Source organism: Aquarana catesbeiana, linkage group LG01 (genome assembly GCF_042186555.1).
Source record: "Aquarana catesbeiana isolate 2022-GZ linkage group LG01, ASM4218655v1, whole genome shotgun sequence".
Classification (NCBI taxonomy): Eukaryota; Metazoa; Chordata; class Amphibia; order Anura; family Ranidae; genus Aquarana; species Aquarana catesbeiana.
The window spans coordinates 60,778,475-60,790,777 of NC_133324.1; the positions used below are offsets into that span (position 1 = coordinate 60,778,475).

General features: G+C 43.0%; 1 protein-coding gene across 3 annotated transcripts in view; it reads left to right on the forward strand.

Annotated features, from left to right (window-relative positions):
- The window catches only part of DYM (dymeclin), a 566,463-nt gene that overhangs the window by 473,378 nt on the left and 80,782 nt on the right, over nucleotides 1-12,303 (forward strand). For all 3 annotated transcript variants that reach the window (XM_073619238.1, XM_073619231.1, XM_073619222.1), the window contains one exon: nucleotides 10,108-10,290. In XM_073619238.1, the coding sequence (XP_073475339.1) occupies nucleotides 10,108-10,290 (183 nt within the window). The remainder of the gene's footprint in view (nucleotides 1-10,107; nucleotides 10,291-12,303) is intronic.

Sequence of the window (12,303 nt, forward strand, 5' to 3'; positions counted from 1 at the left end):
CTAAATAAACGGAAAAAAACGCGTTTTTCTTTTGTTTCTGTTACAAAATTTTGCAAATAAAAATTCTTTCTTCATAGATTTAGGCCAAATGTATATTTCTTTGGTGAAAATAACCCAAATCAGTGTTTATTATTTAGTCTGTAGGAAAGTTATAGACAGGGCTCCACAAATCCCATGCGCCAGGTCACAATGGCAACAAGAAATGTAATTCTGGCGCCCGAAAGCTACACATTTTTCCGTGCTCCGCTTGCCCATCTGCCGGCCCAGGAGCGGCATAGTGGGTGCCACCAGGTAGAGGGGAGGAAGGAGAGCTCTCCTCCCCTTCTTGTTTTTGACCTGGGACTGACGTGGTGTCACTTCCAGGTCCCCGTTGACAATTTCCCCGGCCATCAAGGCCAGGAAAGGATGTAATGCAGTGCGATGTGCATTGCATTACATTCGGTGGAGCACATAGGAGACATCCAGAGTCTTTTAGATCCTGGATGTCTCATTAAAGAGAAAATGTCAACAAAATAATCATTTTTTAATTGTAAAAAAAATTGTTTCACGCACGCACATAAATCCCACCCCCAAAACAAATTGAGCCCCCCTTTACCGCCACATATATGCATGAACCATCAATTGTAAGCACATGCAGCGGGGCACTTACGCCTGAAAACATTGATTGCGATACACACGTTGCATTGCTGTGCACGCCGGAATTTCAGCAATAATTCTAGCACCATTGCTAAACTCATGACCTATAGGGGGCTTTTAATTCATCACCTATGGGAAAATATATAATACTGAAGTTTGTTGCCATTCCACGGGCGCACACAAATTTAAGGTTTGACATTAGGATATCTATTTACTCGGTGCAACCTCTGCCTTTTATATTTTGCCCAAAAATTGGTGATTTATTGTGTTTTTGTGCCCCTAAAAATAGCTTTTAGGCCTCATGTACACTGATGCTGGTAAACGGACGTTTTAGGAGCAGTTGGGCATTTTTTTTCAGCTGCCCCTGAACTCTGCTCTATGTTATCTTATCAGTACATGTACACAGGGTCCTTTACAGTTGTTTCTCGGCAGTTGAGTTTAGAAGCTTTTTTTGGAATGCAAAACAATGGGTTCAGGACGGATGTTCAGAGGCATTTGAAACACCAAATGCCTGTAACAGCCTGTAAACGCGTTTCATTTATAGACGTTTTTCATTTTAACAACAAAAAAATAATTTTTTTTTTTTTTTTTTACAAATGCTTCCAGATGCAAACGCGGCATGTAAACGCGGCTAAACGGACGTTTTTAGGTGCCGGTTTCTAGCTGTCAAGTTAAATAGTTCAGGAGAGGTTAAACAACGTCCCGTGTACATGAAGCCTAAATGTGTTATTTACTGAAATTTACGGTAATATTGTGTGACAAAGAATGGAAATACCGCTATTTTATTCTCTAGGGTGCCTGCTTTCAGAAAATATATAATGTTTGGGGGGTTTTATATAATCTTCAGGCCTAAAATGACTTTTTAAACGTGTGCAAATAAACAGCTCTGGTTGTGAAAGGATTAAAGGATAAGTTCATGTTAGGGAACATGTTACATTTTCCACCCGTAAGATTTGTTAAAGGAGTTGTAAAGTCTCAAGGTTGTTCACCTTAATGCATTCTATGCAACTTCCCCCAGAGCCCCCCCCCCCTTTTTCTTACCTGAGCCCGTGAGTTCCAGCAACGTGCACAAGCCCAGCAGCTCCAGTTGCTGTCTCGGGTCTTCATTGGACAGATTGATAGCAGTGGGAGCCATTGGCCTCCGCTGCTGTCAATCAGATTCAGTGACGCGAAAGCGGGGGACCGAGTCCCGCTGTCTGTGTCAATTGATGCAGCAGTGGGACTCAGGAGCGAGCCCGCACAGGTGCCCCCATGGAAAGCAGCTTTTCATGGGGACACCCGATGAAGGAGAGGAGCCAGGAGCGCTGATGGGAGACCCCAAAAGGGGAGGATCGGGGCTGTTCTGTGCAAAACTCCTGCACAGAGCAGGTAAGTATAACATGTTTGTTATTTTTTATTAAAAAAAAACTTGAAACTTTACAACCCCTTAAAAAAAAAAAAATCTGGCTTCTAGTTGCAAAGCAAATTTGTCAAGCCCTGGTTTTAGAGATACTTTTGTATCTACTCCACCTTCCCTCTGCTTTTTCCAGATATTTTCCTCTCTTTGGCCTTTTAAAGGATAAGTTCACCTTTCGTAACATGTTGTGAACAGACCGGCCCCGCACCCCCCTGATTCCCCAATCTGACAGCTAGCAGGGATCTTCTCCCCCCCGTTAGCTGTCACAATTTAAAAAACCGTGACCGAGTGAGGCTCCGCCCACATGGCAGCGTCACTCATTCACAGTGTTCTTTGAATGGAAACTGTCAAGGTCCAGCAGCCTTTGCAGCTGTCAGCTTGTATTTTTCAATAAACTACCACGGTACTGTGGAGAGCTTGTGGCACTTCATTCTCTCTTCCTGTCAGATTGTATCCGCTTGCCGGTATGATGTATGGGCACACAGATACACTGACAGATATGCAGGAGACCTGCATGGGACCAGCAATTTGCTGATCGTTGGTGCAATGCTTTAGGGGCTCCAGAACCAAAAAATATTAAATGCACATTTTTTTAACCTGCAAGAAAAATGTGCATTTATTATTTTTTTTCTTAAAAGGTGAACTTATCCTTTAAATTGTTTCATTATAGGAAATCAAACCTCTACAGTTGAAAAAGTCATAGAAAAAAAATTGCAAATCACTGAAAAAATAGTTACACAACCTCATTTTGTAACGTTTCCAATGCCGTTTAATTTAATAAAAATGCCCAATTCATGTTTTTCGTACCCCATTTTGATGAAGCCTCATTGTCTGTCCCTTGATCTTCACCAAAATAGTAAGACGTTTTCGATAAACGAAATGGCATGGATTGGAAAATATTTTACCCTTTTTGCTGCCTCCACTGTAACTGTTGCGTCAGCTGCTATTGTTTGTGACCTTATCTTTTATATTTTACAAAACAGAACTGGTGTAGTATTTGTGTGCACTAAAATTAGCGTGTATTTTTAATTTTTTTTACCGAAAATGTAGACTTGGTAAACAGGAAAATTATCGTGTGACAAAAAACTGCCATTTTTTTTATTCTACAGGGCCTCTGCTTTCAGAAAAGATATGTCTGGGAGTTTAAAGTACTATTACACCCTTAGTGTTTTTTTTAACTTAACACGTTGAGCACAATAAAATAAAGGTTCTCCAGTGACCTTTTTTTTTTTTTGTTTCAATTTTTACCCTAGCACCTGCAGTTTTAAAGCTTTTACTGGGAGGGGGGAGGAAAAGGGAAGTGCCTTGCCATCTTGGACTTCGGGCTGTGTGTTTCTGTTGATGCACACAGTATAGAGAGATACAACTCTAGTCCATCAATGCAAGGGTAGGCTGCATAGGGTGTTGTAAGAGCAAAGAGCCATCCTGAAACAAGAAACCTTGGGGCAGTGATCATGTCATCAGCTTAGGCTGCATTCACACCTGAACGTTTCAAAGTTGCGCGTTTTTACCGTGATTTTGCCGCGGTTTTGTTCAGGTCGCCAATGTAAAAGGCAGAAAAACGCCCGTAATCTGCCCCAATGAAGCTCATGTTCTTTTTTGAGCTTAGGGCGTTTTTCAGGCGTTTGTAACAAAACGCTCAGATGTGAACGGGTGCTAATGAAATGAATGGGATTTTGCTTGTTGGGTATTTTCAGGCTATATTTGCAGCGTTTTATGAGCTGAAAGCGCTCAGGTGTGAATGCAGCCTTAAAATGGAACAAAGGCTAAAGATGAGGATAAAAAGACAAAGAAGCTGCATGCTCAGTGATTAAATCAGCCGCTGAAAGTGCTTTTTTAAGTATTCTTGAGGGCTAACGTGCATTTTACAATGTGTTTAAAAAAAGAAAAAAAAATGCTCTGGCAAAGAAAGGGCTAAATTAAGTTGTATATTAAAAAAAAAATAGAGAGTGGTTTCATTACCTATAATGAGCAAGTTGAAGAAGCCATTAAAATGAAACCAAAGAGAGGGAGAGGCAGGGCAAAGGAATGGGGTGGGGGGAGGAAAAGTAACAACAGTAGCTACTGACTCTGATTCCTGACTCTGACTCCCAACTCTGATTCCTGACCCTGACTCCCAACTCTGAATCCTGACCCTGACTCCCAACTCTGAATCCTGACCCTGACTCCCAACTCTGAATCCTGACCCTGACTCCCAACTCTGAATCCTGACCCTGACTCCCAACTCTGAATCCTGACCCCGACTCCCAACTCTGAATCCTGTCCCTGACTCCCAACTCTGAATCCTGACCCTGACTCCTAACTCTGAATCCTGTCCCTGACTCCCGGCTCTGAATCCTGTCCCTGACTCCCGGCTCTGAATCCTGTCCCTGACTCCCAACTCTGAATCCTGTCCCTGACTCCCGGCTCGGAGTCTTGACCCCGACTCCCGGCTCGGAGTCTTGACCCCGACTCCCGGCTCGGAGTCTTGACCCCGACTCCCGGCTCGGAGTCTTGACCCCGACTCCCGGCTCGGAGTCTTGACCCCGACTCCCGGCTCGGAGTCTTGACCCCGACTCCCGGCTCGGAGTCTTGACCCCGACTCCCGGCTCGGAGTCTTGACCCCGACTCCCGGCTCGGAGTCTTGACCCCGACTCCCGGCTCGGAGTCTTGACCCCGACTCCCGGCTCGGAGTCTTGACCCCGACTCCCGGCTCGGAGTCTTGACCCCGACTCCCGGCTCGGAGTCTTGACCCCGACTCCCGGCTCGGAGTCTTGACCCCGACTCCCGGCTCGGAGTCTTGACCCCGACTCCCGGCTCGGAGTCTTGACCCCGACTCCCGGCTCGGAGTCTTGACCCCGACTCCCGGCTCGGAGTCTTGACCCCGACTCCCGGCTCGGAGTCTTGACCCCGACTCCCGGCTCGGAGTCTTGACCCCGACTCCCGGCTCGGAGTCTTGACCCCGACTCCCGGCTCGGAGTCTTGACCCCGACTCCCGGCTCGGAGTCTTGACCCCGACTCCTTACTCCGGACTCTGACTCCTGACCAATTAGATTTTTTGGTTTGATGGATTATTGATGGGATCAACCATAGTTTACTGGATTCCTGACTTCTGATTGAAGGAAGAACATGAAATAAACTGATGAATGTCCTAAAACAGACACCATAGTAGTATTGTACATGACTGCTCCTTCCCCATCTCTGTCTCTGCTAATGGTTGCAGAACCTGTCTGTAACATTTGGAAACACACATTCACTGGTTGGTGAAACCCATGAATGTCAGGACTTGATATTTAGGGGAATTTACTTCCGATAAAGGCCATCAGGCGTAGTAAATCTGCTGAGAATCTCCATCCCCAGGTTTCTGCTATAATGTACACAAGCCAGACTTGAGCAAACAGTAAAACCATAAGAATTGCAGGAATTCCAGCACAGACACCCTTTCATTTAGAGCAGCTTTGACCATCCTGCCAGACCAGCCGTGAGGTTAGCTGGTGCCACGCACAGAAACCCTGATTGCTGTTTGTTTTCAGAGTCATGTTGCACTTGGCTCTCACTTAGCTGAGCCCATTATTCTCTGGGAGACATTTACCTTTATCTCATTGTCATTGGCTTGCTTGTTTCCTGCAACTCTCTACTGTGCCCTGCCACTGAATGCAAACGTCTGAACACGTACTCTACAAGCATTACCTTTCATCACTTTCCATCAGGGCTTTTTTCGTTTTTTTTTCCGGGCCTTCACATCTCTAATCCTGTCCCCCCCCCCCCCCCCCCCGAAAGGTGCCAATTATGGCACCGCTGGGGGAGAGGAGACAAATGAGCGGAAGTTCCACTTTTGGGTGGAACTCCGCTTTAAAAGCTGATTTGCTACCAATGTACAGCTGCACCTCCCAGTTTTATTAAATCAACACCAGTGTGTCTTCTGGCCCGTACACACGATCTGAAAATCAGACGAAAAAAATACCGCTTTTGACACGATCGTACGATAATCAGATTGTTAGTACAGAGCTTTCGAGAGACGATCACAACGGTTTATCCGATTATTATCCGATCGGACAAACACGAAAAAAAAATTCTCGTGCGATACCAGATCGTACGATTTTCGTTTTAATCAGTACAGTTGTCCAAAAAAACAATACAAATATACTACAACACATTACATCACTTCTGATTTTTTTTTTATTGTGTCGTAAGAGAATTTTTGTTACTTTAGTAAACTCTTCAGGTTTGATATACGACTAGCATGCAAAAAAATAAAATAAACTGATGATCTGTCGTCCGATTTTCGGATCGTGTGTACGGGGCATTACCGTGAGATTTCCCTTAATTTCCTGTCCCAGTGATGCAATGGAGAGTGAGGTGAAATTTTTTCCAAAGTGAGGGGAATTCCCCTTTTAGATTTACCCTCACCTCTTGTTTTGGTGACAACTGTAAAGTTTTGGATTTGCTTTCACTTTCTGTGTATTGTGACAGTGGTCACCAGGAGAAATAGAGAGATTGAATCTCCCCAGAGATAGCACCGCAATAAAAACCTGACAGGGTGTCTATACTTTTATTGCCCTATTGGAAACTTAAAATGTTTTAGTGACAGATAGGGGTTGATTTACTAAAGGCAAATCCACTTAAGTGCACTTGGAAGTGCAGTCGCTGTAGATCTGAGGGGAAGATCAGAAACAAGGGGAAGCTCTTCTGATTTTATCATCCAATCATGTGCAAGTAAAAATGTTGTTTTTTATTTTCTTTGCATGTCCCCCTCGGATCTACAGTGACTGCACTTCCAAGTGAACTTGTAGTGCAAAGTGGATTTGCCTTTAGTAAATAAACCCCATAGTTTTATATTTTTTCAGGTATTTACTACTGTCTCTGACCCCCGTTAGAAAGATTTTTCTCTCTTCCTGGCAGGGACTGCAATAAAATCATTGCCAGAAGTTCCAACCCTTCTCTACTCTACTTCAAATTGGGTTTTGCTATCTTTGTTCCTGCGTAGAGATTTGCCATCACTTCCTTTCCTGTGATGATGCACACGTCTTCCGTTCATCAAGTTGTGTTTTGGGGAACAAGGCAGACGCACACTAGTTAGTATTGGTGTCAATCATAGATGCAGTGCAGTGTGGAAATGGGGGGGGGGGGGGGCATTCAGTGAAAGCTGTGCACAGAGGTACAACATTTTTTTTTCTTTTTTTGCCATTTAAAGTAAAAAAAATATATATTTATATTTATATATATATATATATATATATATATCATATATATATATATATATATATATATATATATATATATAAATTAATATATATATATATATATATATAAATTAATATATATAAATTAATTTATTGTATACACACACTCACTGCCCACTTATTAGATACACCTTGATAGTACCAGGCTGGACCCCCTTTGCCTTCAGAACTGCCCTAATTCTTCTTGGTATAGATTCAACAAGGTGTTGGAAACATTCCAGAGATTTTGCTCCATAGTGACATGATAACATCACACAATTGCTGCAGATTTGTCGGCTGCACATCCATGATGTGAATCTCCGTTCCACTACATCCTAAAGGTGCTCTATTGGATGAGATGTGGTGAGTGTGGAGACCATTGGAGTACAGGGACCTCATTGTCCAGTGGTGAGATGATTGGAGCTTTGTGAAATGGTGCATTATCCTGCTGGAAGGAGCCATCAGAAGATGGGGACACTGTAGTCATAAAGGGATGGACATGGTCAGCAACAATACTCAGTACCAATCGTTTAAAAGCCACGGCCTACCTAAGGGGCCCAAAGTGTGCCAAGAAAATATCCCCCACCCCATTACACCACCACCACCAGCCTGAACCATTGATACAAGGCAGGATGGATCCATGATTTCATGTTGTTTACAGCAAATTCTGACCCTATCTTCTGAATGTCTGAGCTGAAGTAGAGACTCTTCAGACGAGGCAACGTTTTTCCAATCTTCCGTCCAATTTTGTTGATCCTGTGCGAATTGTAGCCTCAGTTTCCTGTTCTTAGCTGACAGGAGTGGCACCCGGTCTGGTCTTCTGCTGATGTAGCCCGTCTGCTTCAAGGTTCGATGTGTTGTGTTTCAGAGATGGTATTCTGCATACCTTGGTTGTAATGAGGGGTTATTTGAGTTACTGTTGCCTTTCTATCATCTCTAACCAGTCTGCCCATTCTCCTCTAACCTCTGATATCAACAAGGCATTTTCCTCCACACAACTGCCGCTCACTGGATATTTTCTCTATTTCCCACCATTCTCTGTAAACCCGAGAGATGGTTGTGTGTGAAAATCCCAATAGATCAGCAGTTTTTGAAATGCTAAGACAGACCTTCTGGCACTAACATCCATGCCACGTTCAAAGTCACCTAAATCCCCTTTCTTCCCCATTCTGATGCTCGGATTGAACTTCAGCAAGTCGCCTTCACCACGTCTAGATGCCTAAATGCATTGAGTTGCTGCCATGTGATTGGCTGATTAGCAGTTTGTGTTACCAAGCAATTGAACAGGTGTACCTTATAATAAAGTGGCCGGTGAGTGTATATGTATATATGTGTGTGTGTGTGTATACATATATATATATATATATATACACACATATACACACACACTAAGCAGGGCGTAGCAAATCGAAACATAAAGCTATCATCGTGGTGCTCAGCTCCAAAGAAGAGTTCCAGGTATGGTATATTTTTACATAGTTGCATTAGACCAGCTTGGACCAATGTAATGATGTATCTACCATACTTGGGTAGATCTACTTGCTAGAAGGTCCAAAGAGGACCATTTCCGGTTCTGGTTCCCTGGTGTTCCAGCACCTTTCAGGTCTTCCCCGTTGGCCATACCTGACTCACCTGTGAAACCTGCAGTCTCAAAGCGGCAGCGTACCCACCAACCCCTTACCCTATACCTGTAAATGAAATGAGGGGAGAAGGTTAGGGGGCAGCTGTGGACTCATGATGGAGGGCCCAAAAGGTTGTGCCCTCCTTTTTCATTCTCTAACTGGACAAGGTGGAGAACATGATGTCACCGTGTTTCTACTTCAGTGATTTCCAGCTTCAGGTTTGGTACCGTATATATTGGTCCAAGCTGGACCAACGTTGCTGTGTAATAATATACCATACCTGAAATTCATCATCAAGTAATGTACCGTATATACTCGAGTATAAGTCGAATTTTTCAGCACTTTTTTTGTGCTGAAAGTACCCCCTTCGACTTATACTCGAGTCAAGCACTTTTCTGCAGCAAAAAAATTCATTTTCCGAACCGAATTTGGGGCCCCGTATCTCAGGGCCACTTGGTGCTAGGAACCCCAAATTTGGTGTGCAAGCCCAGTGAAACTGGTACCACAACATATCCAAAGCTGAAGTTCCTAGCACTAAGTGGCCCCGAGATACGGGGCCCCCAAATCAGTTCGGAAAATGTCATTCTCTGCTGCAGAAAAGTGCTTGACATTTTCTGAACCGATTTTGGGGGCCCTGTATCTCGGGGCCACTTAGTGCTAGAAACCCCAGCTTTGGATATATTATGGTGCTAGTTCCACTGGGTTTGCACACCAAATTTGGGGTTCTTAGCACTAAGTGGCCCCAAGATACGGGGCCCCAAATTCGGTCAACTGTGTCCATCTGCAGCAATGTCATTTCGGGACACTTTGGGTTCAGAGACCCCAAATTTTGTCTGCAGCTAGGGGGCATCTAGGAACCCTTAACTACCGAGTTTGAAGTTCGGGGGACCTATGGCTGCAAATGGGCACAGTGAGGCATGCAAATGGGCACAGTGATGCTGCAAATGGGCCTTGTTGACCCTCTTTTCCACTTACAGTAGCTGTGCATTTCTCACCCTCGTCTTATACTCGGGTCAATACGTTTTTCCCATTTTTTTTGTGGTAAATTAGGGGCCTCGACTTATACTCGGAACGACTTATACTCGAGTATATACGGTAAAATAAATCACACCCCATCACAGGCAAATACATTTATTGATGCTGAAATTGGGGATGTTTCCTGTTGCCCTATCGTGTTTTTATATTATTTTATTGTCTTTGTCTTTTTTATCTACTCCATATTTAACTCTGTTTCTCCATTGTGTTTGTGCAGGCACAAGACTTAAACGTGATAGAGGAAGTCATCCGAATGATGTTGGAAATCATCAACTCCTGCCTGGCCAATTCTCTCCACCACAACCCTAACCTGGTGTACGCCCTTCTGTACAAGCGGGAGCTGTTCGAGCAGTTTCGCAGTCACCCTTCCTTCCAGGACATCATGCAGAATATTGACATGGTAAGTAGATGGATCGCATAGGAACCTTCTATATTGTAGATGTCTGACGGCTGATGTTGAGATGGTCCTCCTTTACCACATCTCTGTTCAAACAGTTATTCACCTCTTATTTTATTTTTATTATTATTTTATTTATATTATTTATTTTTTCTGTTTTTTTTTTTTCTTTTTTTTTTTTTTTTTTATGTTATTTGCCTCTTCTTTTTTTTTTTTTTTTTTTATTATTATTCATCAGCATTATTTGTATATGCTTTAAAAGGAATCTTTCTCTTTGCCCCTCAGGCTTTCTTAAAAGTCCAAACCCCAACCCACTTATATTCACTTTCTCCCATGCTTCCCCAGTGCCCTATTTGTCTCTCATTTTCTTTAAGAAATTAAAAATTCACAGGAAACAAAATTAAAGTTCAGCTCCATGTTTATTTTTTATTTTATTGTATTTATTTTTTATGTTTATTTTATTATTTGTATTTTAACCACTTCAGCCCCAGACCATTTTGCTGGCCAAAGACCAGAGCGTTTTTTGCGATTCGACACTGCGTCGCTTTAACTGACAATTGCGCGGTCGTGTGACGTGGCTCCCAAACAAATTTGACGTCTTTTTTTCTTTTTTTTTTCCCACAAATAGAGCTTTCTTTTGGTGGTATTTGATCACCTCTGCGGTTTTTATGTTTTGCGCTATAACCAAAAATAGAGCGAGAATTTTGAAAAAAAACGCATTATTTTTTACTTTTTGCTATAATAAATATCCCCAAAAAATATATAAAATTTTTTTTTTTCCTCAGTTTAGGCCGATATGTATTCTTCTACATATCCTTGGTAAAAAAAATTTGCAATAGGCGTTTATTGATTGGTTTGCGCAAAAGTTATAGCATCTACAAAATAGGGGATCGTTTTTTATGGCATTTTTATTATTTTTTTTTTTTTTTTTTTTTTTTTTACTAGTTATGGCGGCGATCTGCGATTTTTATCCCCCCCCCCCCCGTCAAAATACACAAACCAGCACTGCAGCTGCTGATCCAAGCGGCTTTAATCCAAGAGGACAGTTGAACAATAGATCAACTTTTGTTTAACTGCAGTGGCCACACATGGATCAAAATTGGGCTGGTCCCTGCGGAACTGAATTTTGATCTGTCTGTGGCCACCTTTACTCCTGAACAGTGCAGCACTTATGTAATGATGTGTGAGCACAATGCTGTTCAGAAATACTAAAAGCTCAGGCCCTCATGATAATGCACCCTCTGTCTACGATGGCCTGGGTTCACAGGAAGTAGATGAGAGGGCACTGGGTGTCACTCAACCCAGAAGAGGACCCAGACTGGATTTCCCAGCAGTGAGTCCACAGTGAATAGCCTCCTGGAGACTATTGCCGTCTGAGCATTCCTGTTTTATTTATTTTTTAACATGCAACCTATCCTTTTTATAAGCTACTTATTTCCGAAATTAAAAGCAAAGTAGAGTGTGGGTTTAGGAATCCAAATAACAAAACCACAAAGTTGTCTTTTCAGACTTGTGTTTTGTGGTTTTAAAGCACATCTATGCTCTAAAATAAAGTTACTTATTTCAAAATGCAAAAGCTATGTGATCTAAGAAAGGAAAATGTACATATTCAATCCGGGTTTGTTCCGGGGTCCAGTCACATGACTAATGCTTTGGTACTGGTCTTGTGGTCTCCACCAGAAAGGTCCTTGGGCTCGTTTGTCAGTACAGTGCTCGGTCAGTGCAACCTGACCAACGAAACATTGCAACTTGCTGTCCTTCAGACTTTACGGGGACCGGACTGTGGATAGTGTGAGTAAGAAATGCCCTGGCACCAATAGGAGTAAACAATGCCCCCACTGGTATCAGTGGAAGGAATAGTGCCCCATCACTGCAATCAGTATGAAGGAATAGTGCCCCATCATTGGTGTCAGTGGGTGAAAAAGTGCCCCATCATTGGGGTTAGTGGGACAAATGGTGCCCTATCATTAGTGTCAGTGAGAGTAATAGTGCCTCATTATGATGTGAGTAGGAGTA